The sequence below is a fragment of the Anastrepha ludens genome, chromosome 5 (genome assembly GCF_028408465.1).
Source record: "Anastrepha ludens isolate Willacy chromosome 5, idAnaLude1.1, whole genome shotgun sequence".
NCBI classification, from domain to species: Eukaryota; Metazoa; Arthropoda; class Insecta; order Diptera; family Tephritidae; genus Anastrepha; species Anastrepha ludens.
This window is the reverse complement of record NC_071501.1, coordinates 102,739,114-102,762,493: the sequence shown is the minus strand read 5'-3', so window position 1 is coordinate 102,762,493 and position 23,380 is coordinate 102,739,114. Positions and strand designations below refer to the sequence as shown.

The 23,380-nt window shown below is 38.4% G+C and overlaps 1 protein-coding gene across 1 annotated transcript in view; it reads left to right on the top strand.

The window, feature by feature from the left end:
• LOC128863602 (protein spaetzle 4) overlaps positions 1-22,242 on the top strand; it is a 30,837-nt gene extending 8,595 nt beyond the window's left edge. Inside the window, exons 2-3 of the mRNA XM_054102836.1 lie at positions 19,128-20,920; positions 21,042-22,242. Of these exons, the coding sequence (XP_053958811.1) occupies positions 19,128-20,920; positions 21,042-21,573 (2,325 nt within the window). The 3' untranslated portion in view covers positions 21,574-22,242. The remainder of the gene's footprint in view (positions 1-19,127; positions 20,921-21,041) is intronic.
• The last annotated feature ends 1,138 nt before the right edge of the window (positions 22,243-23,380 follow it).

The following is a 23,380-nucleotide window of genomic DNA, read 5'->3' as shown; positions in this document are numbered from 1 at the left end:
TTAAAAAAGATCTTTGGCCCAATAAGAATGGATGATGGTGCCTATAGAATCCGATTGAACTCTGAACTGAACGATCTAACTTAGAACGAGACAGCTGTGCGTTTTGTTAAAGCGCAGCGCATAAGATGGCTAGGTCATGTGATCCGTATGCCTTTTGACTGTACCGTGAAGAAAGCCTTGACAGGAAAGCTAATGGGCGTGAAGGCTAAAGGCAGACTGAGAAACCGTTGGATAGACGCCGTGGAACACGATCTTAAGAAGCTGGGAATACGTAACTACGAAGCAACATCTCAAGATAGACCGCTTTGGAGGAGCATTTTGAAGGAAGCTTTGATGCACCCCGCGTTGTAAGGCTATGAAAGAAGAAGAAGAGGTTGCCACATCTGCGATTAACATTCCTATCAAAATGGTATCGCCATTGCTTGACATTTGTAAAAGTTACGCGGTCTTGCGTAAATCTACCTCTGCGCGTGTTCTCGAATTTTTACAGTTCTAAAAATGGATTTGAATTTGCAACTCGTTGTGAAATTTTGTGCTAAAAATGGATTCAATGGTGTAAAAGCCTTAGAAATATTTTGGTAATGATACTCTAAATAGAACAACCATTTACGAGTGGTATGAACGCTTCAGAAGAGATCGTGAGTCCATCGCGGATAGCGAACGTAGTGGCAGGCCGTGGACATTGAAAACTGATGGAAAGGATCGCATTGATATCTCCAAAGACATGATTTGCATGGCTGATTCCGGCCCAAGATTCATCAAACTCATCTTTACTAGAGATGAGACGTGGGTTTCTGAGTATGACCAGCCAGACATCAGGCGAGTGAGTGGAGAGCTCCGAGTAAATCAAGACCAAAAAACCACGTCGTCTTCGGTCAAGGGAGAAAGCGCAACGGTATTGAATACCAAAAAATTTTCCCAGAAAACCCAACAGTTATTAGGGACTATTATTTGGAAAAGAACTCATGCATTTTGCAACATAATAACGCACAGTCGTACAGTGTCATCGTTATCCGTAAATGTTTGGCCAAGAACGAAACGGGTGCCCCCCTAACGGCCATCGAATTCACCTGATATGACTTCCTTTGTAGTAGAATCAAAAAACCACTACGGGCAATGCGTTTTGAAAACCGAAAAGAAGTAATGGAAAAATCCAAGACAGCTCTTATGGCTATACCGAAAATAGAGTTAGAAAAATGTTTCAAGAACTGGATTAAACGCTGACATAAGTACGCTGCAGTTGATGAGGAGTACTTTGCAGACGGTAATGTCACTTTTGGGAATAAACTTGTATTTTGAATTTTCTGATTGTATTCTTGGAACTTTTTAGTCAATATGATATGACACCCTAATAAGTGTCTCGTCGAAATGGTTGCGGTTATATAAGATGGTTATTTTAAGACTTTTGCCAAAATATTTTTGAAAAATACTAAGATTTACTTGAGCTGAATCATTTTGAAAATGCTTTAAAAAATCAGTAAAATATAAATAAAATTAATTTTTAAAAATAATTTGTTCACAAAATCACCTCAGATGAAGGCAAATTTAAGCTCGAAGGGTCTACATAAAAATATTAAAAATTTTTCTCAACGAAACGAAGGTGTGGTGAGATTTGGGACAAAAAATTAAGGACTTTAATTTTCCAAAAAAATTAAATCAATGAGAAAATATGTTTCTAGTGACACATTAGAAGCCTGGATCAATTGAATTATTCAAGTTTTCCTTCAACTTTTCTTCAAAAAAGGGACAAAAATGTAAACTTTGTATGCTTTAATTCTCTATCATTTGAGGCAATTTTTTGGAAAAAAGCATTCGTAAAGACTAACTACATTCATACAAAACTAAATTTGTTCACTTACTTTCAAATCGGTTCAGCTCGCGTAAATTTTTAATATTTTTCTGAAATATTTTAGCGCAAGTCTTGAAATAAATTAAATCATATAATTCCGATGGAAAAAGAGTACCAATTTTATTTTTGTCTGCGAAGTGATTCACCCTAGTATCCATATTTGATTAAAATGGAATGTGCAAACCAAATCATTCAATCGAATTGGATTTCCTTATAAAAGTGAAAAGCGAGAATGGAAACATTAAACCATAAACCCTAACTACTTTTTCATACTTTCGCTTTCTCGCTGAAATATGAAAGAAAAGCTATAATCACAAGAAATCAGTAACTTATAATTAAAGGCATGGTGTGTGCCTGAGTAAATTACATATACACATACATACAATTAGTGTGTGTAATAGATGTAGATAGGTATGTATGCAGAGCAATTGGAAAAAGTAAAAAGTTTGATTTATAATAGTTAAGTGATATGCATCAATGGATAAGCGAAAAGAAATAAAACTCAAATGAAAATTGAAAAAGGCAATATTTTTTTCCGAGAAGAAAGGAAAGTTGTGATAAATAATCAAGAGTTATTTTTAATTAACAGGAATATTTATGGCACGCAAATGCACATAAAAATCTGTTCAAATTCATACTCTGCAAGAAAGCTGATTGCTTGCTAAGTGGTTGATGGGGGGATATAGAGCCACAGAAATAATGAGTGCAGGTAGGCAAATTGATAATATACCCTAGGCGGGGTGTTCTGAAAGGAGGATGGTATAGTTTTGGAGAACTTGATATCTCTATTTGTCAGCGCATTGGTGGAATTTGAGAAGTAGAAGCTTCTGGCAATACTTAAAAGCAGTGATAAATGTTCTAGCGGCCGTTTATATTCCTCTTTTATCAAATCCTAATAATGGCAGATGGTTTGATGAGAAGCTTTTTCATGACAGAAATTCAGTCAGAGTATTTTTTTCTATAATTTGCAGGGACCGAAAATAATCATTATTTCCAAATTTTCAATGAAAGAAATCAACAGCCTACAAATACCGTAGAACAGTTTCGAATATATAGCATCTACAAGGAGGCGCAAAATTAAGCATGCAAATTTGTTTTTGAATATTTTTTTTAATAAAATGAAGAAAAAAATATTTGACCTTGACTTTACTCGCTCCATTGCTTGCCTGTTTGTATATTGTAATTGTCTAATTGAAAAGTATCAAATATGATTGGCGTACGACGCCATTTGCTAAAATTATAAATTTTCCGATATGGTGATTAATTTTGCGCCACCCTGCGCCAATTGGGTGATTAATTTTGTGTCACCTTATGTTTCTTTTTTTTTAAAACTCACTTCTTTATAGCCACATTTTGTTTCTTTTTTACGTATTTTAATATTTTCGGTTTGAAAATTATTGTAAGTATTCGCTAAATAGCAGATAACTACCAGCCACAAACTATAATATTTTTCTACTACCATTTTACTACACTTTTATAACTATTTTACAATAGTGTTAAGTACCACGGCTCGTTAAGACTCAGACTAATGCAAAATCAAGCAAGGAAAAAAATTCAGCAGTGGTTTTGTGCTAAGGTTTTGTGTTTCTTACACAGTGAGACATTTTTTGCAACAAACATGCATGTATTATATACTAGGTTTTTCAATAAGTTTTCAGTTCAATAAGAAAAACACGATTTTATGATTTGAAATGCACTTTTTTTTCAGTATAGTCTCCCTGAACATCAATGCACTTGTTCCAGCAAAATTCCAATTTACAAAATACACTTATGACCGCATAACTTGATGAAAAACACCTTCCACGCATGCATTTTTTGAGGTCGGGAAACAGTTGGAAGTCGCTAGTGGCCAAATACGGTGAATAAGATGGATGCTCCCACAATTCGAACTTTACTTCATGGATTTTAGCCATTATCAAAATGCTCTTGTGACACGGTGCATTGCCCTTCAGCTGGTCTAAAAGATTACAATAATATTCAGAATTTATTGTTTTTACCAGTTTTCAAGTAATCCACAAACAAAATTCCTTTCGCATGCAAAACGAACTGATGCTAATAGCTTCTGGGCGGATTTCTGGGCACGAACTCGCTTCGGAATCGAAGAACGAGGTTTCCACCACTCCTTAGCCTCTTGTTTGGATGTAGGATCATGGTGATAGACCCAAGTTTCATCTATAGCGATGAATCGATGCACAAAATCCACTTTATCCTTGCAAAAACGCTCTAAACGTTGCTGAGAAGGTCGCATACGAATGCACTTTTGCTGCATTGTTACCAAATGCAGCACTCATTGTGCACACAGCTTTCTTACACCCAATACTTCAGTAAAAATATTGTTTACACTGCCCAACGAGATGCTTAAGTCTTCTACTAAATCTCTTACAGTCTCGCGACAATTTTTCAATACGATTTCCTATACTTTTTCTACAATTTCTGGTGTTGTTGCTGTTTTGAACTCTTTGACATGGATCGCTTTCAAGCCTTGTACGATCTCGTTTAAATTCTGCAACCCATCTTTTTACTGCACTAAGTGATGGCGAAAACTCCTTATACACTTTCAGCTTTCGTTCATAAATTTTCTTTGGTTTACCTTCCAAAAATACAAGTTCAATCACTGCACGATACTTGATTTTTTCCATTCTAGAAAGAACCTGTGACACGTCGATACTAAATGACTTGTGGCACGAACTTCTTGTGCACAATTCTCTTCGTAAAAACAAATGAGCATCGACTTCTCCAAACGCGATTTTTTGGGTGGTGTCTCTTGTGGGGCTTTCGATTCGGCACTTTGACGCTTAGTTTCAAGTTCATGTGGAAGTGCTCGTCTTTTCTCGCCTCTTTAATGAGGTCTTTCGAATGTTAAATTCTGAGCAATTTTTGGTCCTCAGTTAACTTGTGCGAAACGAAACGTGCACAGACCTTTCGTAAGCCCAAAAGATAAGTTAAAATGCGATAAATCGATGTTTTGGAGTCGTATGCGACTTTCTATGATTAAATGAATTTCAAAGATGATTTCGGTGCATTTTTGATAAATTTACGAACAATTTCGATGGACTTTTCGGTGATTACTGGTTTTGGACATAAATGACAATGAACATACGGGTCGTTCATTGTCATTTATATCCTCACAACCTTCTCTGAAACGTGTGAACTACTCACGAACGAACGAGATAGACACTCATCGCCATAAACTTTTTTCATCAATTCAAATGTTTCGGTAAACGTTTTACCGATTTTAAACAAAATTTTCTCAGCTAAGGATGTAACTTCCAACACACTAACTAACTAAAAAGACGGCGCCAGTTTTGTTTATTTTGGACCTCACCTTGTATAATGACATTCTGATGCGTTTTCGTATTTGTGTTTATATTCGTAGGTACATTTATAGTATTTGAGCAGTTTACCAACGCGCCAGCAGGTTTTAACTCGTACCCAGCAAATGTACCCAAAAACTTTTAAAAAAATACTTTCATCGCTTTGTTAACCGGTAAACCTCGTAAAATTTTCATAGGCGCTGATTTTATGATTAATTTGTAAAAAGTGAAGCGGTATTTTTTACAGATGATCGCATTCCATGCCTTCTTCTTGCACTAAAAAAGTCAAACGTACGACTACTCTCATAATTGCCTCTTCATCAAAATGCTAGTAAAAGTGTTAGGTAATGTTTGTTGTTCCGCTTTAAGCCATTTTTTTATTCACGTGTGTATGTTTGGGCTCGTTTTTTAATACTGTCGTAATTATGCTAATCGCTATTTGTTTTTCCTCTTGACTTATGTTGATTACTATTTTATTATATGGAAATGAGGAGTGCATATTTGTTCGTTTAGTCATCTGCTGACTTATGCTTTATGACTTAGTTTGGTGTTTATTCGTTTTAAACTAAACGCTTTTTGATTTATGTTTGTTGCTAAACGTTTGTCCCTATATGAGCTGGCAAACATATAAATATTTCTAAAGCCACAACAATAGGAGGGAAGGCAAGGCGGAAGTTTATTATGCAAGCGAAAGAAGTTTGTTGAGAGATGAGTAAAATTAATATTTGAATCATAATTTACTTGTAATTTTTTTATTTTTCTTGATACATAATAGGAATTTAAAATCATGTAAATTTTCAAAAACCAAAAAAAAAAAATACTATTTGTTTTGTGTCAAGGTGTGTTTGGTGAGCGTTTGAATTGTGTTCCAAAATGGACTTTATTCCCTACTTGTGTATATAAAAATACCTCTCACAAGCAACTAGGCTCATCGATTAATCGACTAGACTTTTTTGATGGTCTCTTCTCGTGAACTTGCGAATTAGAAAGTTTTGTCTTCACCTGCTCAGAGCTCTTTTGCTTTTTTACAAAGTTGATGTATTGATTGATTAAGTGAATACTAGATGATAAACGTGCATCGATGTAACTGATTTCAAGCTTGATTGATTGCATGGTAATCTATGGTTGCAGCTAAATATTATTCCGCCTTTAGCAGCAAACTGCCGCACAACTACAACACAAAGAAAGTTAGCGAATATAACCGCAATTCACTTGACAAATGACAATTCTATGCGGTTTTTGGCTTAATGTTTGGTGAGATATAAATACATACATACATATATTTGTACATATGTATGTCAGCAGACATGTTCGCATGCATCAACACAGAATGCAGCGGTGGTATTTGTCAGTCAACAGTCACATTTTGTTGCCTGTTGACTTAATAACTGCAGTTTTTTTTTTGAATCTGCATATATACAAGGGATGCCAATCCCGGGATCTCAGGGTTTTTTTTAGTCCCTGAAATCCCGAAATTATAAAATAAATAAAAATAAATAATTGGCGCTTACATCATATTTGGTGTTTGGTCGAACTCCTGCTGCTATATATGGCGTGCGTCTTGGTGTTGGAGGGAGGGACCTACAGCTTTAAGCCGACCCCGAACAGCAGATATTTTTTATGAGAAGCTTTTTACATGACAGAAATACAGTCGGAGGTTAGTTATTGCCAGCCGAGGGGTAATCGCTGTTAGGAAAAACTTTTTCTTTTTTTTCATTTTGGTGTTTCATGCACGGAGATTCGAACGTACGCCCTTAGGAATAGTAGTCACGGCTACGGCGGCCGTGTTTGTTCTGAGATAAACTCTTTTCTGCGCGTAACGTAGAAATTATTCCGTAGCATCTCCCAGAAGCTAAAGATCGACCATATAACAATTTTAAACCATTTGGGCAAAAATCTTACGCAAAAATAAGGCATTTCTTGTTTTTAATTTTTTGAGTTATAATAGGTGAACCACGTCTGAATCACCCCTTTCTTTTTTAAGGGGAGTTTAATTAAAGTTCGGTTCTTCAAATAGAGAAAACTTCCAATTTCCGTTGTCATAATGTTGTGGTTTGTTCCAGGAGTTAATGAACTGTTAATGAACCAAAGATGGTGTTACTTGTGCTAATAATGAGTCACGCAATTACTATTATCAGTTCAAGATGTTAAGTTATAACTAAGTATCTTAAGTCGCAGTATTACTTTACTCCGATAGCCAAACGGCCTTTAGGGTCCTGGAGTTGGCGCGTTCGAAATTAGCCGGAGAATGCCTGATCGCTCTCTCAACTGCATACGAATATTTCGATATTAGGCTCATTTGGGTTCGTGGTCACAGTGCCAGACCCTTGCAATAGTTCGCCGCGATATGAGAGGATTGGCGTTTCCTGGAGAACCTATGGTCTGCTCGTGGAAAGATGGGCCACGCGTCAACTTAGCGAGCGCTGGATTAGTGCGCAATGTGCAAAGCAGCGAGATTCTTCCGATCACGGGTATATCGAGTGAACTTCTAAGGCTAACAAAACCGCAGCTCTGAGATTTAGTGATTAGCTTTACCAAGCTTTGTTCGTTAGGTATCCATGCGGCGAGACTTGGAACCCTTTTCGCAGTTATCCTGCTCTTACCGAGCAACATCTCCACTCTCACTTTTTTACTATACCTGCGGATATAGCAGGTTTAAATATCACACACCTGGTGAATTTCATCAGCAGCTTGAAGCAGTTAACGCAATTGTAATTAGCCACCGTTTTAATCGTCATCATGCTCTAATCCAAAGCGCCTTCTTCCGCCTGTTCGGTTCTTCCAAATCCTTGTCCTCAATACAAAATTACCCCTAGATAAGATTAGATTAGATTAGATTTGTGGGGGTTGTACTACACCCGGATAGATTTCAGTAGAAAGAATAGAGGTAGGAAAGTAAAAAAGTGAGTGGTAAGACGGATAAATTATAAATTTGGTTCTTTCACAAAGCCCTTGGCTACTCTGCACGAGTTCAACCCAAACCAACGACCTCTATGGGTAGACCTCATGAAGTCGTCAATCCATAGTTGAATCGATGCGGAATTGACATCTCGAAAACGTTCAGGGCCTAGTGGTATACTTGCAGAGCCTTCATTTGCCAATTTATCAGCTAACTCGTTCCCTGTAATACCGCAATGTCCAGGCATACAAATAAGACTAACTTTGTTGTGTTACAACAAATATAAAATAAAAGATTTGACGTCAGCGCAAAAATAAAGTGATACATTTTGACTATTTATTTATTTATTTTGTTTCAATTATTTTTTATAAAAATAGAGTTCATACTACAAAAAAAATCATATAAAACGAAATATTGAACTTTATATAAAATTTAAAAATATTCAGCAAATTTTCATCAAAATTTCAAACCCTTCACTCAGACTGTTTAGAAAAGTTTAGGGTATGCAGTTTATCGATCATTTACATAATATAATAAATTGGAAGTTCCAAGTGGTTCAACAATTGCGTTGATTTTTGACAATTTTCTGCTGACTGGTGGGTGTTGTCTTCCATACATAAAAAAGTGGAGTAGGCGTTAAATGGAGAAAATGCACAAGACCGCCTCGGACAAAAATTCTCAAAACTTAGTGTAATTTTTGATTTACTTGAAACTTACACTTTATTATATAAAAATTCAATGATCTATAAAACTTCATTCCTGGAATTTTTCTAAAAATTCTGACTAAAAAGTCTGAAATCTTAATGGAAATTTACTGAATTTTTACAAATTTTATTCAAAGTTCGAAACTTTGCTTTACTTGGTTCTTGTTGTTGTATGAATTATATTTTTATAAAAAAAAATTTGAATTACAAAATAAATAAATAAATAGTCAAAACTTATCGTAATATGGTGTACACTGTTTTTTGACGCTGACTGTATATCCGATTTATATCTGAGCCACTTCTATGAAGCTCTGCTCTTTTTATCCCTTTCAAATGTTCTATAAAACTCCAATTCCTATGAAGTGTAAAATTGAATGTGCGCGAATTTTCTACCTCCTTCCTTATAATTAGAACTTCAGATTGCTGGAATCGATAATCTATTCCAATCAATTACCGATTTCGTAGAACTAACTATAAGTGACCCTCCGAAATTTGCTACACTTTCTTAACATCGATTCTTCATTTCCTTTTTCACATTCCCTCTGTACCTCAAAATTCAATAACACCAGCACTTATCGCACTTTCTATTTGACCATTGCCATTTAATTTCAACATATCACAACAGTTTACGTGCCATATATGTCAATATACAACATGAAATTGCAACGCTTTTATTGATTGTTGAAATATGCCTAAGTATTTGTTTATGGATTAGCATGAAAAATTGACAATCAAACAGTCAAGCTAGCATGCAGGTGCACACATACATATGTAAGATATTAAAAAGTCAGCATAATAAAATTTAGCCGCTAATAACACTAGTCACAACAACATATTGGAACTGGCTGGCGACTTGTGCTTGAAATTTATGCCGAATATTAAGCGTTACTTGCTTTGACTTTTGGCGTTGACATAGCGACAAAAAGGTACAGCAGTAAAATAAATTATATATCTTAAAAAAGCTATATATTATGAAATAATAAATACATTGAACAAAAAGTCACAACAACAATTGTTAGCTCTTCAACCGGTTTCCATCAACCGCGACTGGAAACCCGCATAGCCGCAGTCGCTGGTAGATACGTATTGGTGACGCTATTCGTATACCATTATTTTTATTATTATTGTTATTATTGCCAATGAAAATTAATATTTGGTGTAGTTTTTAATTATTAGCTGAGGACTTTTGCTTTTCCACCTTAAATTTTCTTCATATTTGATGACTTTTTTATTAGCTGTTTGCTAATGTAACTCATTATTCCGTTGCTTTAGGTTTGATTGTCGATGGAATGCAGGCATTACTTATATGAGCATGATTGTGCAATAATACGCATACACACTCTATTCCAAAAAAACCAAACTTTTCACCGATAGAAACAACCGGTGTATAAGCCACTGGATATTTGGCGATAAATATTTTTGTAAAATAAACTATAACTTTGCATTCTGCTTACATACCCAATTTTTCACGCTTTTCTAAGTTAACAAATTATATATCTAAGTCCCCTTCCATTAGGAAGTTTTTTAAAGTAGTCACAGTATAGTCTCAGTGCCTTGAATTACTTCGATTAAGAATAAATAATAATAAACCTAAGGTGCCAAATCAAGCGAATACGGCGAATTGTATAGAGTTTAATAAGTATCCGTGTTAGAAATGAAGACATCATTTTTTCAAACATTTTTTTTAACATCCTCCCCTTTTAGAAAGATACACTGCTCCGGCCATTTTTTAACCCCTCCAAAAAATAGGATTCGTCGAACTCTCCAAAATACGCCTCTGTCTCTGCGATCAGCCATTTCTTTATGTTAAGGAACAAGAAAAAGTCGAAAGGAGCTAGATCGGGTGAATACGGGGGGTGCGGCAGCAATTCATAACGCAATTCATGCAGTTTGATGGCGATAACTCTGGATGAATGTGCTGGGGCGTTATCGTGGTGAAACAGCACCTTCTTTTTCGCCAAATTCGGCCTTGTCTCACTGTAGTAGTAGTATTGTCGTATTGTCTAGTAATCGTTCTTCATTTTTCTAAAAAGGAAGGACGCCGTTCGCATCTCAAAAAATCGTCGCTATGACCTTTCCGGCCGATGGGACTGTCTTCGCCTTCTTTGGAGCAGATTCACAGAGAAAATCCATTGGTTTGATAGTTGCTTAGTTTCTGGTGTGTAATGATGAATCCAGGTTTCATCGACGGTGACAGCTCAATGCAAAAGTTCCTTCAGATCTCGTTTAAATTGCCCCAAGCACTGTTTCGAAGATAAACAGTCGCATCCGCTTATTATCCACCATGAGCAATCGCGGCACGAAAATTTTTTCATCGCCAACTTATCACGTAAAATATTAATTGACTTTCAGGTCGACACACCTATGGCTTCTGTTATTTCGCGCACTTTCATTCGTCGATCAGCGAGAATCATGTCGTGGACTTTTTGAATGATTTCCTCGGTAACCACGTCGGCAGGGCTATGTAGAGGCTTTTGCTAAGGGGACTTTAACCATCAATATATTCCGAAGGTTTTCATGCTCAAAATTTCTACGTCTCAAATTTCCTCGTAACAAAGAGGTTTTTTCAGTAGACTTAGCGAAAGAAAATTTATATTGAGCTTTTCGTTTTATCAAGTTTCGTTATATTGTAGTTTCACTGTATTTGCATCGTAATTTACAATTGCCATGATGTCAGGTCATTTGCTGTTATGAATTGGTTAATTACTTTTATTTATCTTATTTGATTTTATTTTCATAATCTGCAGTTCTAATTACCTTAGAGAGTAGAGAAAAATATAAAGAAAAGCCATCCAAATTCGGCAACTTAAATATTAGCCACTAAATTTATACTGTTTACAAAATTAGATCTAGACAAAGTGAAATCAGTATTTATCATATATTTTTATTATTACAAATTGTATTACTCTTTTTCAACATTTTCTGGGGATAATGCATTCCGTGGGCGACTTAGCCTCTCATCTTCACTAAGTTTATTAATATTATTCCCTTATCCGTGTTACAACGTTTGGTGCATTTCGGCTAAGAACTTACCAAATTTAAAAAGGTTCAGTTAAAAAAGTTCAGTTTAAAAAATAAAGTTCAGTTTTTTTTAATAGAAGGTAGATAGGCAGGTATAAATGCACAAACGCAACAATAAAAAAGTAACCCTGCAAGAAAAATTTGTGCCGATGGCAGATATTTCTGGTTAAGGAGAAAGAACTTATTATCTGAAAAATAAGTGAAATGTATGCTTTTAATATTTTATTAGCATGCAAATTAATCTTGGGAACTACAAAGATTCGAATATCGGGTCAAATGATAGAAAAAGTTTTTTTCTAACAGCAGGCAATTGCAAACGTCCGAGTGTGTCTGCCATGAAAAATCTCCTCATAAAAAACCATTTGCTGTTCAGAGTCGACTTAAAACTGTAGATCTCTCCATTTGTGAAAAAAACACCAAGTCGAACAACACAAATAAGAAGAGGAGATCCACTATACAAAGGGTGTAAGCGCCAAATATATTAAGCTTGACTTTTCATACCCTGGTGTTGCTCTTGCCTCCAATAATACGGATATATGTACATCATCATCATTAGCTCTACAGTCTTGTTTGTACAAGAAGTTGTGCTTCCACAACTACGATTCTCCACTCCGATCCATCCTCTATTACGTTTTTCTAGTTTTGTATCCCCATTTTCCGTATGTCGGCTTTGGCGTCATCAATTCAGCGTTTATTTGGTCTCCCACGAACTCTCCGTCCAATTGGTTGTTTATGTTCCGTAGACATATATTCTATACTCTGTACATGTGCCCAAGCCACCTGATTCGTTGACTTTTTATAAAGCGTATTGCCTTTCCATTATGAATCAATGCGTCGTTATCCGATATGTTCCGTCATCTCGCCTGGAATTTGAATAATTTTATGTATGCAAAGAATGGACATATGAACATTACATTACATATTCAAGGCATAGTACTCTAGGGTAGTATTATAACAGATAGAATCTGATATAAAATTTACTGAACGCTTCGAAACATGGTTCATAATCTGTTACAATATTCAAACAGCGTTTTTCAGTCGGAAACGTTGTAAATGTTCCTTATGTGATTCGCGGAATTTTGAGACTATTTTCATAATAATTGAAACTACAGGGTGAACGATATAAAGTGTTACCAACTTCACAATGCTTGTATCTGTAAAACAGCTCATGACATCAACGTCAAAATTGTTCTAATGACAGTTCAATACATTGTGCATAAGGCATCAAAAGCATCTGCGTCTCAGTTTTGTAGATTTTTTTTTCTGTGATGGAATTCAAACGTAATAGTATGTATGTATGTATGTGTGTATAATTGGCGCGTACACTCGTTTTGGGTGTTTGGCCGAGCTCCTCCTCCTATTTGTGATGTGCGTGTTGATGTTGTTCCACAAATGGAGGGACCTACAGTTTCAAGCCGACTCCGAACGGCAGATATTTTTTATGAGGAGCTTTTTCATGGCAGAAATACACTTGGCGGTTTGCCATTGCCTGCCGAGGGGCGACCGCTATTAGAAAAATGTTTTTCTTAATTTTGGTGTTTCACCGAGGCTCGAACCTACGTTCTCTCACGGTACTCACGGTGTGGTACTCACGCACAAACCCATTCGGCTACGGCGGCCGTAAGTAATAGTGTGATTGCGTTATATTTGGCTGGAAAATCACAACCAGACATTGTTTGTGAGCTCAATCACCTCAAAGTGAATAAAATGTTTGTGTATCGCATTATAAAACGTTACAATGATACTGGTAACATTGCAAAACGCTATGGAGGTGGACCAAAAGAAACCGCACAACGCCAGAAATGGTTCGGAAAGTGAAGGCTCGACTTGAACGAAATCCACGTCGAAGTGGAAAAAAATGGGCAAAGAACTCAAAATATCGCAAGACAGCATTCGACGCATATTGAAAAATGAGCTCAAGGTCAAGGATTACAAGTTCCAAAAAGCACTCGATCTTTCACCTCAGCAAAAAAAAGTTCGGTGCGAAAGAGCAAAGGAGTTGTTGCACTTGCACGAACGTGGCGAATTTCCCAACATTGTGTTTTCTGATGAAAAAAATTTCCCAATTGAGCAGTTCATAAACACTCAAAACGATCGTGTTTACTTGACCGAACGTTCATACTAGAATTTGAGCCTACGTATGGCCACTCGAAGCAATTTCCCATCGCAAGTAATGGTTTGGGCCGCAGTGACTGCTGATGGACGCTCTCCAATCGATTTTATCGAGCCTGGTGTCAAAGTGAATGCGACTTATTATCAGGAAAAGGTTTTAGAAGCTGCTTTAGAGCCGTGGACACGCAAACATTTCGGTCGTAGACCATGGACGTTCCAACAGGACTCGGCACCGACTCATAAAGCTCTTGTGAACCAAGAATGGTTAAAAAATCATGTTGCACACTTCATTTCGTCCATACAATGGCTTTCGAATTCGCCAGACGCAAATCCGATGGACTATTCCATCTGGTCCATTTTGGAGAGCAAGGTGAGGACAAAAAAATATGCGCTTAAAAAAGCGATTATACGAGAGTGGACCAAAGTACCTCAAGATCACATTCGTCCAGCATGCAACTCATTTTTTGACCGTTTAAAGGCTATAGACAAGGCAAAAGGTGGTCATATCGAGCTAAAGTGAATATATGTTAAAATAGTAATCATTTTTGAACAATTTTGTCTTTGAAACCAATAAGAACTAATTTCACACAAGAAAGTTATGGTGTTTTGAATAGGTTCACCCTGTACATAGCGCACCGTTATGTAAAATTCGCCAATTTGCTTCTAAGAAAAGGAAAACCATGAAACCGGGAATATTTTATCATTTACTAGCACGGCACCAAAGTTCATAGCACGCATTTTTTTCCTACAGGTAAAGAAACACTTTCATTTCGTGTTGTTGGGGGTGAAACATAAGTCCGCAAACTAGCGAGACAGTCAATCAGTCACTTAGTCAACTTGCGCTTTGCAAAGCTTTCACTGCAGTTAGAGGGCAACGGCAGAAAAGCATACGGCGCCATACTCGTAGTGACCCCAAACATGGTTGAAAACTATGCGGTGGTAATAGTAAGTGTGAAGTGTAGCGACATGAAAGGAAAAGTAAAGCCGAAATTGATAGTGCTACTTTTTTTTAATTTGTGTGGAAATTAAAATTAAAATCGATTCCCATATTTTCCATTTTAGGTTGGATCCTTCATATGTTAAAAAAACTCGTAACAATTTTATTATACTTTCTACGATTTAAAACGCTAATAAAAAATTCGTAAGAGTTTTATGGCTTCACTGGCTTTGCTGCAAGTCATCCGGGCGGTTATAAATGGTCCATTCTTCAAAATAGCTGTACCAATTTGTGGGATTTCTTAAATTTAAAATTAGTTTTTGTTTCTCCCAGCCCAACGCGAATTTCGATCGTACACTTTTTAATTAGAAAAAGCGGCAATCGGTCCTAAATAAATTCACTTAGACCGTTGCCGATTCATTGTGATAACTTTTTCAACTTAATCGCTACTTAAAACACACTGTCACACTCTCCTCTTTGTTTTTCAAAGCTCAACTAGTTTGAGATGATTCTCATATTTTTTTCAACAACTACGATCTCCATTACAAGTACCAAGGGATGTCCATCTTGAGCCGACAACTCTGAGAACAGTTGATGAGCTTGCACAGGGCGAACCGCATCCGTAATATGTTCTTCCATGTCGGCGAATGTGGTGCGGAAGTGTCATTTCTGGCAAACTCGCCTGCTGCATCGTTGCCTCTTTACCCTGATAACCATTAAGGAAATTGTAAAGCCGATGAGCTAGCCAGGAAAGTTACTACTCTTCAAATGTTCAGTGATATAAGTACCATTGGGTTGCATGCATGCCGTGAGACTTGGAATCACCTCGAGTCCTTTTTGCGCTGGATGTATGGAGGATGAGGTGGAATCATCTCAGCCCCTTCTCCTTAGCTGCCCTGCTCTGGCGGGGCTAAGATCTAGGCTTCTTGGCTCCTACTTCTTTGCCACGCCTGATGATATAGCTGGCGCTGACATTAAAAATCTGATGAATTTCATCAGCAGCACGAAGCGGTCGACGCAAACATAGTCATCGTTAGTAATCCGCACGCTCCTAACCATCCCAGCACCACCTCTCCCCGCCCTCTCCCTGCATCCCATCGGTCTTTCTCTCTCGCCTCACCCTTTCATAATGGTATCACAAAGGACGAATCTTTCTTCGTCCAAGTGTGCCCATTCCCTGAGCAACCATACCAACCTAACCTAACCATTGGGTTACCTATGGCCACGAGCAAATTAATAATTAAGAATAGCATTATCCAAGAGGCCAATAAGCCATGGAGAGAAGAAGACACATGAGTAACAGCTAGGCTACTATGGCCGCAAATAAACAAGAAAAAATCAAAGGAACTGCTCAGGTTCTCAAGAGAGGATATCTCGAAGGTCGTGGCTTGTATAGCCAGTCATTGCCTATTTGACATGCATTCCTTGAGACAAGAAGCTTTCTCACATGAATGTTGTAAAATTCGTAGAGATGAGGAAGAAGAAGAAGCAGTTGAGCACTTCCTTTGCACTTGTTCAACCTTAGCTAAAAAAAGAGCAGGTTTCCTAAGTAAATGATTTTTCAATTCTCTTACGGAACTGTCTGGCGTGGAGATGGAACCAATCCTGCGTTTCATAAGAACCACAAAATGGTTCCGTGAAGAAAAGTAAATGAAGTTCCTTGTAGCACAGTGGTATCACAACGGACCTGTACGGTCTAAGTGAGTTGGTCGTACAGGCCAACTACCGCCATAACCTACCCGATAACTCTAATAAGTGAGTTGTTCGAAGTCGTCTGTTTAAAACCAAAAAGAGAGTTATGTAAGTTATCAATTTCATCGAGAATTTCCATATTGCTCTTTTAGGCATTTTTGAATTACGTCTCCATCTCCGAAGAAGGTTGTCGTTGGCACATACACAGAAGTCTGTTATGTCTGATAGACGAAACTCAGCGAGTACTGTGGTGTGCCTACTTCGAGCTACTCTGCAAATAGATAGTTCACGTGGTCTTATCAAGTTCAGTGGCTTGGATATTGAATGCAGCACACTATTTCGAGATACACCTGCGGACTTCCTCGAATTACTAGTCGCGGATCTTATTCATTTGGTTAATACCCAATTCCGATGCCTTTCCCTTCATTACCACCCTTGACGTAATTTCTCAAACCACAAGTTCCGCAGTTACGACACATGCTACAACTACAACATTCACCATCGTCTCACCGCCAAAGTAACGCTGCACTTAAAAGGCAAAAAATGCTATGGCCACAGACAAAGACAATAGATAGAAAAAATAATAGCAATAGCTGTATGCATGTATATGTATGTTGATATAATGGCAGACACCGTTTTCTCAAGATTCTCTTTTTTTGTTTTAGTTTTTTCTCATTCCATTTAACCACAAGTGAAACCAACCTGTTACCGGCGAATGTACAGTACGGCGTATACCTGTCTGATGATGCCGGCTAATGTCTGCCCACCCAGTCGTGCGACTCACTCAGCAGCCCAATGCAACGGTGCTGATGCAGACGACGGGTACGCTGACGGTAAGATGATTGGAATGGGTTGGAAACGGTTGATCGGTTGATATTGTCTGTTGTTTATTGTTGTTTGCTTGATTGATTGACGCATTTCTCTTTTCATTGAGCATTCTTTTTTCCTTTTGCTTTCGTATTTATTCATTTCGTTTTCCATGCGCATGCGGTACAACGTCAGTACATGCACGTAAACATACCTACAGAGGATAGTTTATATGCCATTGGTGGTGGCGCGTTTACTTTCAGTTTAATTTGCGGTAACCTATTTATGGTTATAAGATCGATAGATGACTACGAAAAGTCGGAGCTTTTCACACTTTAAACTTCTAAAAATACAAAGGTGGAAAACTATTTGCAATATCCTTTCGCATGTACATAGTTTTTCTGTTAAAATGTTTGGAAATTTATTAAGTATGGAGGTGAAATTAATCTTATTGAAATTATAATGGACTATGCGCCGAAATATATACGATGGACTCAGAAAGTCCTTTGGACTCCTCGCTATTCAATTTCCAAACTCGTAGATGTGTTTACCCGTCACTGGACGATCGGCACAAATGCGGCAAAGCTAGGGTTACCATTTAACCCACATTGCAGAAGCTGTGGAATGAGACTGTTGAGAAGGAGACTGTTGAGTTCTCTGTAAATGTCCGGGTTTGGCAGCTAGACGATTAAGGTCACTGAGTGCTTCTTTCTTCGACAGCCTGGGGCAGTACGCCAACCTAAATCCCATCAATCTTCTCCATTATATCAACAGCTCTGGCTGGCTGTAGATATCTACCTGTTAGAGGTCTCATAATGGTATCAAAACAGCGCTTCAGTGCTACTTGAGGACTGCCAGACTGGCACTTCAACCATTTCACCTGCTCATTTCGCCCTCTTATGACAGTTGCAAGGCAAGCTTATTGTATCCTCGACGTGTCTTTTGTATAAGAATTTAATATTAACTTGAATCATTAACTTTTAGCGTCCAAGAAAGAAGAGATTGACGTTGAAACTCTTCATCTATCACATTCTTACTTTCGCTCTCTTTTGGTTCGTTTTTTTGGTTCATCTTATCATTGCTGGGGAAGTCAGTAGATTTAACGTGGTGCCTACAACCCATACTGTGATCGGGTTCAAAAAGAATTGAAGGATGATACAACCAGCGAAAATTAAAGAGGCAGGGTTCTAATCGTTTTAAGACCGGAACAAGAGGTGAACAAGATCGGATATGGCCCAGTCGGCAGAGCAATATTAGGGTATAGAGATGCACTTTCTACACTTTTTTCAATGAATATAGCAGAGAATTCAATTTAAACGAGAGAAAGAGAGAATTGATAGATTTGACTTATAAGACTTTGAATAACAAATCTGAACAGTACAGATGTGAAAAGCAATATGAAGTGATATCTTCACTGCCCCACCTGACTTTATAAGATTTCTTCGGAATCGATAGATTTGGAAAAACGATAGGAAACAATTATTTTCTAATAACGCCCGTCCCAGACATGAGTGATTTTTTGGACTCAACAAGTCTTATATAAAAAGAAATCTGCCGTTTGGGGGCGGCATACAACTGTAAATTATCTCTCTCCAATTTGTGATGTGCGTTATAATATTGTGCTACAATAGAGTGGCGTTTCCTAGCTTAATACTCACACCCCCATCATATTGATGCCCATAACTTATTTACATTTAATTAAGATCGCGAATGGCAACTTTGGCTATGAATTACGTAATTTGCTCCACTTGCATCAATATTTATGACAAAACTTTCTCTAATTCATTTTCAGATAAATTTCATCTTTCTTTTGCTCTTCATCGCCGCCATCAACCAGCCAATTGACGCTTTTGGTTTCGATTCCGCAAACTCATGCAGCACACAGGCATCCAAACTCTCGCGTCGTGGACGAGCACAAATGCTCGCCGCCATACCCTGCGACCTAGCACGCCAAGCCTACTGCCACCTACCCGGCTCGGCATATCCCTGGCATGCAGTACGACGTTTCGTACACGAAAATCATGGCCTCATGAAACGAATGTATGGAGACGTACGACATATTTCAGTGCTGCGCGATGAAATACTCAACAACGAGATCGATGTCGACGATGTTGAAATTGCTGCTGAACGTTACTCGAAGGAGCCGCATAGATCGCGTGCGGCCAAATATATGCATGCACAGCGCGAGGAATATGGAGGTATCAAAAATAATGATGTTCTTATGGAGCCGCATTTTCGGCCGGTTTCGACAGCAACAACTGTACCGGATACAACAAGAGAAGAACATACGAATATGGCTAGTGAGAAGGTGGAAGCAAAAATAGAAGAAGAACGACCGGTAACAATTACAAGCGGTACACTAAGGCGAAGAACAAATGTAAGCGCAAATAGTGGTGGTGGTCATAGACGACGCGTTAATGTCTACGTCAATCGTAATAGGCCCACACACTCTTCATTGCGACGTCGCACAACCACGACAACGACTACCGAGGAACCGAAATTGTTAGCGGAAAACAATGAACAGACTAGCAAAATAGTGTTACACGAAGAAACCATACACGAAATACCCGAAGACGACGGCAATCTTGCCTCGAATAGTGTCTATGAGACACCAACCTCACCGGAGGCACCGCTACACATGGGTGACAATATACAAATAATCGAATCACCACAACTCGGACAACTGCAGAAACCATTGACTGAACAAAAAAATAGCTCTGAGTCTGCAACTATCTCGACAACGCTGAAAGTGGTTACCACGTCCTTAACCAAGGTGAGACCGGCACCTGATCCACCAGCGCCTGTGGCACCCACACCTCTACAACAAAAACCTGCATATCAAGGGGAAAGTCAACGACCAGGCCTGCAGCAGTTACAAAAACTCAAACTGCAACAAGTGAAGCAACAATCAGCTGCTGTTGCGGGTGGTGCAAAAGAAAGTTCAACACTAAAATCAAAACCAGCCAATGAAAGTGAACGTACTCAAAGTGACACAGCGTTTGCACCCGCGAACACCGGTGCAACAGCACAGCCATTAAAAGCAGCCACAAATAGTGACGTAGACATCACAACGGACGCTGATAATGGGACGACGCTATCAGGCAGCGGCAAAACTAACTTTGACACGGACGCTACTCCTCCAACAGCAGCGACTGTGGCTGCAGCTTTAGCAGCAGCTACCCAAGCCAACACACAGCACCAACACCAACAGTATGTCACAAACAAAAATGAACATCGTTTCGGTGAAAATAAAGCCGATTTGCCGCCAACGACGGCAATCGAGCAAACGATACCAACAACAGTCGCCACGAAACTCACATCAACACAAGCCGAGTTATCTTCGGCTGCTAAGGCTACGAGCTCACCAAGTACAGCAACAACTGGCGCGGAGGCGAGCGCAGCACATGTTGAACTGCTGGCCAATGAAAAAATCCAGCATCCACAATCGGCGTCACAACAGTCACCCCAGACAACACCCATTAGTGCTGCAGCTGCTGCGTCCACAAAACCGGTGCTACGCGACGGCCAGCTGTATCAAGACGCACTAAAGCAGGAGGTGAAACCCAGTGCCAATATGCGAGGCATGTAAGTGAAGATTAAATCGGAAAACACTATTTGTGATTACAATTTAATTATTTATAAACTTATACTATTGAACTTTGTTTCCATCTTCCTTTTCTGTCTCTCTATACATCGCTCTTTTCAGCAATGCCTGTCCCGTCAAGGAGGAGGTCGTGGCTCCATTTTGGGCAAACAATACTCGGGGAGAAGTGCTCGCCCTGCTCAATCTCTATCCCTTCGAACAGTATGTCCATTGGGAGAAATGCACACACGAACATCGCCAGATGTACTGTCGTGAAGGTTGCCGTTGCGAGCAGCAATATCGTCTACATCGGTTACTTGCCTACGATCCACACAACGAATGTCGTGGCATTTTCTCTGATTGGTTTCGTTTCCCATCGTGTTGCATTTGCAAGTGCTATGGTATACCAATGGAGTTTCGCGCCACATCGCGGAGCCCTCGATCCGAACGTATGGATGAGTTTGAGACGGTAGCTGAATACACGGATTATGATGATGATATTACAAATGCAGATGAGTCAGTGGAGGCATTAGAGGAGCCTCAAACGCAACATCCAATAGATGTGGCGGAGCAAATGGTACGACAGGCAATTTACGAACATGCGACAGAGGATTGGTACCGACCTAAGGATGAATTCGATTTTTATGAGGGTTAAAACCATAGCAAAGGTGAAGCAGGCAGCATGGGTTGTACGTTGCCTGTTGCTTGTTAGTTAGTTGGAAGTCATAAGTTGGTGTTATGCTGATAAGAATTTAAACAACCAAGCGCACTAGCTTAAAGCAAAGAGTATCTACTATTGCTTGCCGCATGGCACGGCATAAATGGAAGTAAATGTATCGAAACACCATAAAACCAAGTGAACTTCAAAAAGCATATAATTTTACAAGGGAGATAAGTTTTCCACTTTATAGATGATTCTGACGAAAATAAGCCTCAAATCCACCCTCTGGCTATAGAACCTTCAATTCATGTCCAGATGAGAAGACGGAATCCTCAAAATCACATTCAGCTACTGTATTGTATTATTTTCGAAGTGTGCAAACTTCCCAATTCAACTATGTCTCTTGGTCGAAAACTTGAACTGTTCCTCAGTAGAATTATTCTTCATTGTTGAAGCTCTCATTATGGTATTATTTTTTCCTTTCCATTCAGTGTCAACCAAGATGAATTCATTAAAGGTGGTATTGGTAGACCAGCTGATACGTTTTCTTTTTCTTTTTGGCTTTCTTTCATCTTTCCATCCAGATGTCCGCATAAAATGAAATAACGAAAAGCGCTTCCATTTGCAGCATCATCTTCGTTTGCTTCTAGCTCCAAAATCATGTCGCCCGGGCATCATAGTTCCTTTTGTTAATGCAAAAACGTTGTTGTTGGTCTATTGCCACCACTTTTAAATTTAAATATTTAAAATATTTCTCTTAGGCCTACTACTTCCATAGCCTGTTCCAATGTTTTGAATATAATTTTGTCGTTAGGTATTATTTTGACGTTGTTAGGCCACTTCTTAAGAAAATTTATACAAGTCTTCTGCTTTCGAGAAATTGCACAGATTATATCTTAAACATTCAAGGCTATTCTACAAGAAAGGAAGAGAGGTAACGAGCTACGAACTGCAGCTCCTTTTCTGTAAACGGTCTTTGCTTCAAAACCCAAATTACCGTCCAGAGAAACATCTTCAGACATTCACTTTTCGAGGAACTTTCACGGTTCCCTAAATGATTTTTGAGCCGTTTGATAACTAAGAAAAAATTACAATTCACACAATTACAATTCACCAAATTGTAATTTTGCGTTACGCCAGCCCAGCTCGAGCCTCTTGTGTAACTTACACAAGGATACAACCTCGAGGTGTAGAACTCTTTTAACTATGGCGACCGTTCTTTTAAATATTTCAAGTGCCCTGGATTGAATTACTCAATGCGTTGCAGCGCCTTAACAATGCAATTACGCCGAAAAAATCGGAAGACGTACAATTGTGGACCCATAAATCTCTTAAAATGAAAATAAGAAAGATTCCATTTAACAAAAAAAAAGAGTTTTAATTTTCAAAGTATTCTCATTTCAGCTGGATACACTTCACCCAACGTTTCTCCAATTCTCTGATGCTCCCCAAAAAATGTGACCTCTCGAGTTCTTTAAAATACCCTTTTTTTTAACCGATGACCTCTGCATTCGTAACACGAATCTCTTACCAGCGAGTCATTTCTTTATATTGAAAAACAGGAACTAATCCCAGAAAGCTAAATTTGGAGAATATTCTGAATATTAGAGCAATTCATATATATTTCGCATTGCAACTGCGGATTTGTGACCCGTTGCGCTTTCTTGGTGGATGAGAATTTTTTTCTCGCCAAATGCAGGCACTTTAGCTTCAAATCGGCATTGAGCGCGCGCCCAATCATTTGTCTTTTTCAAAGTAATCAAAGCCGCTAATCACCACGAAATGATAGTCTTAGGCTCTG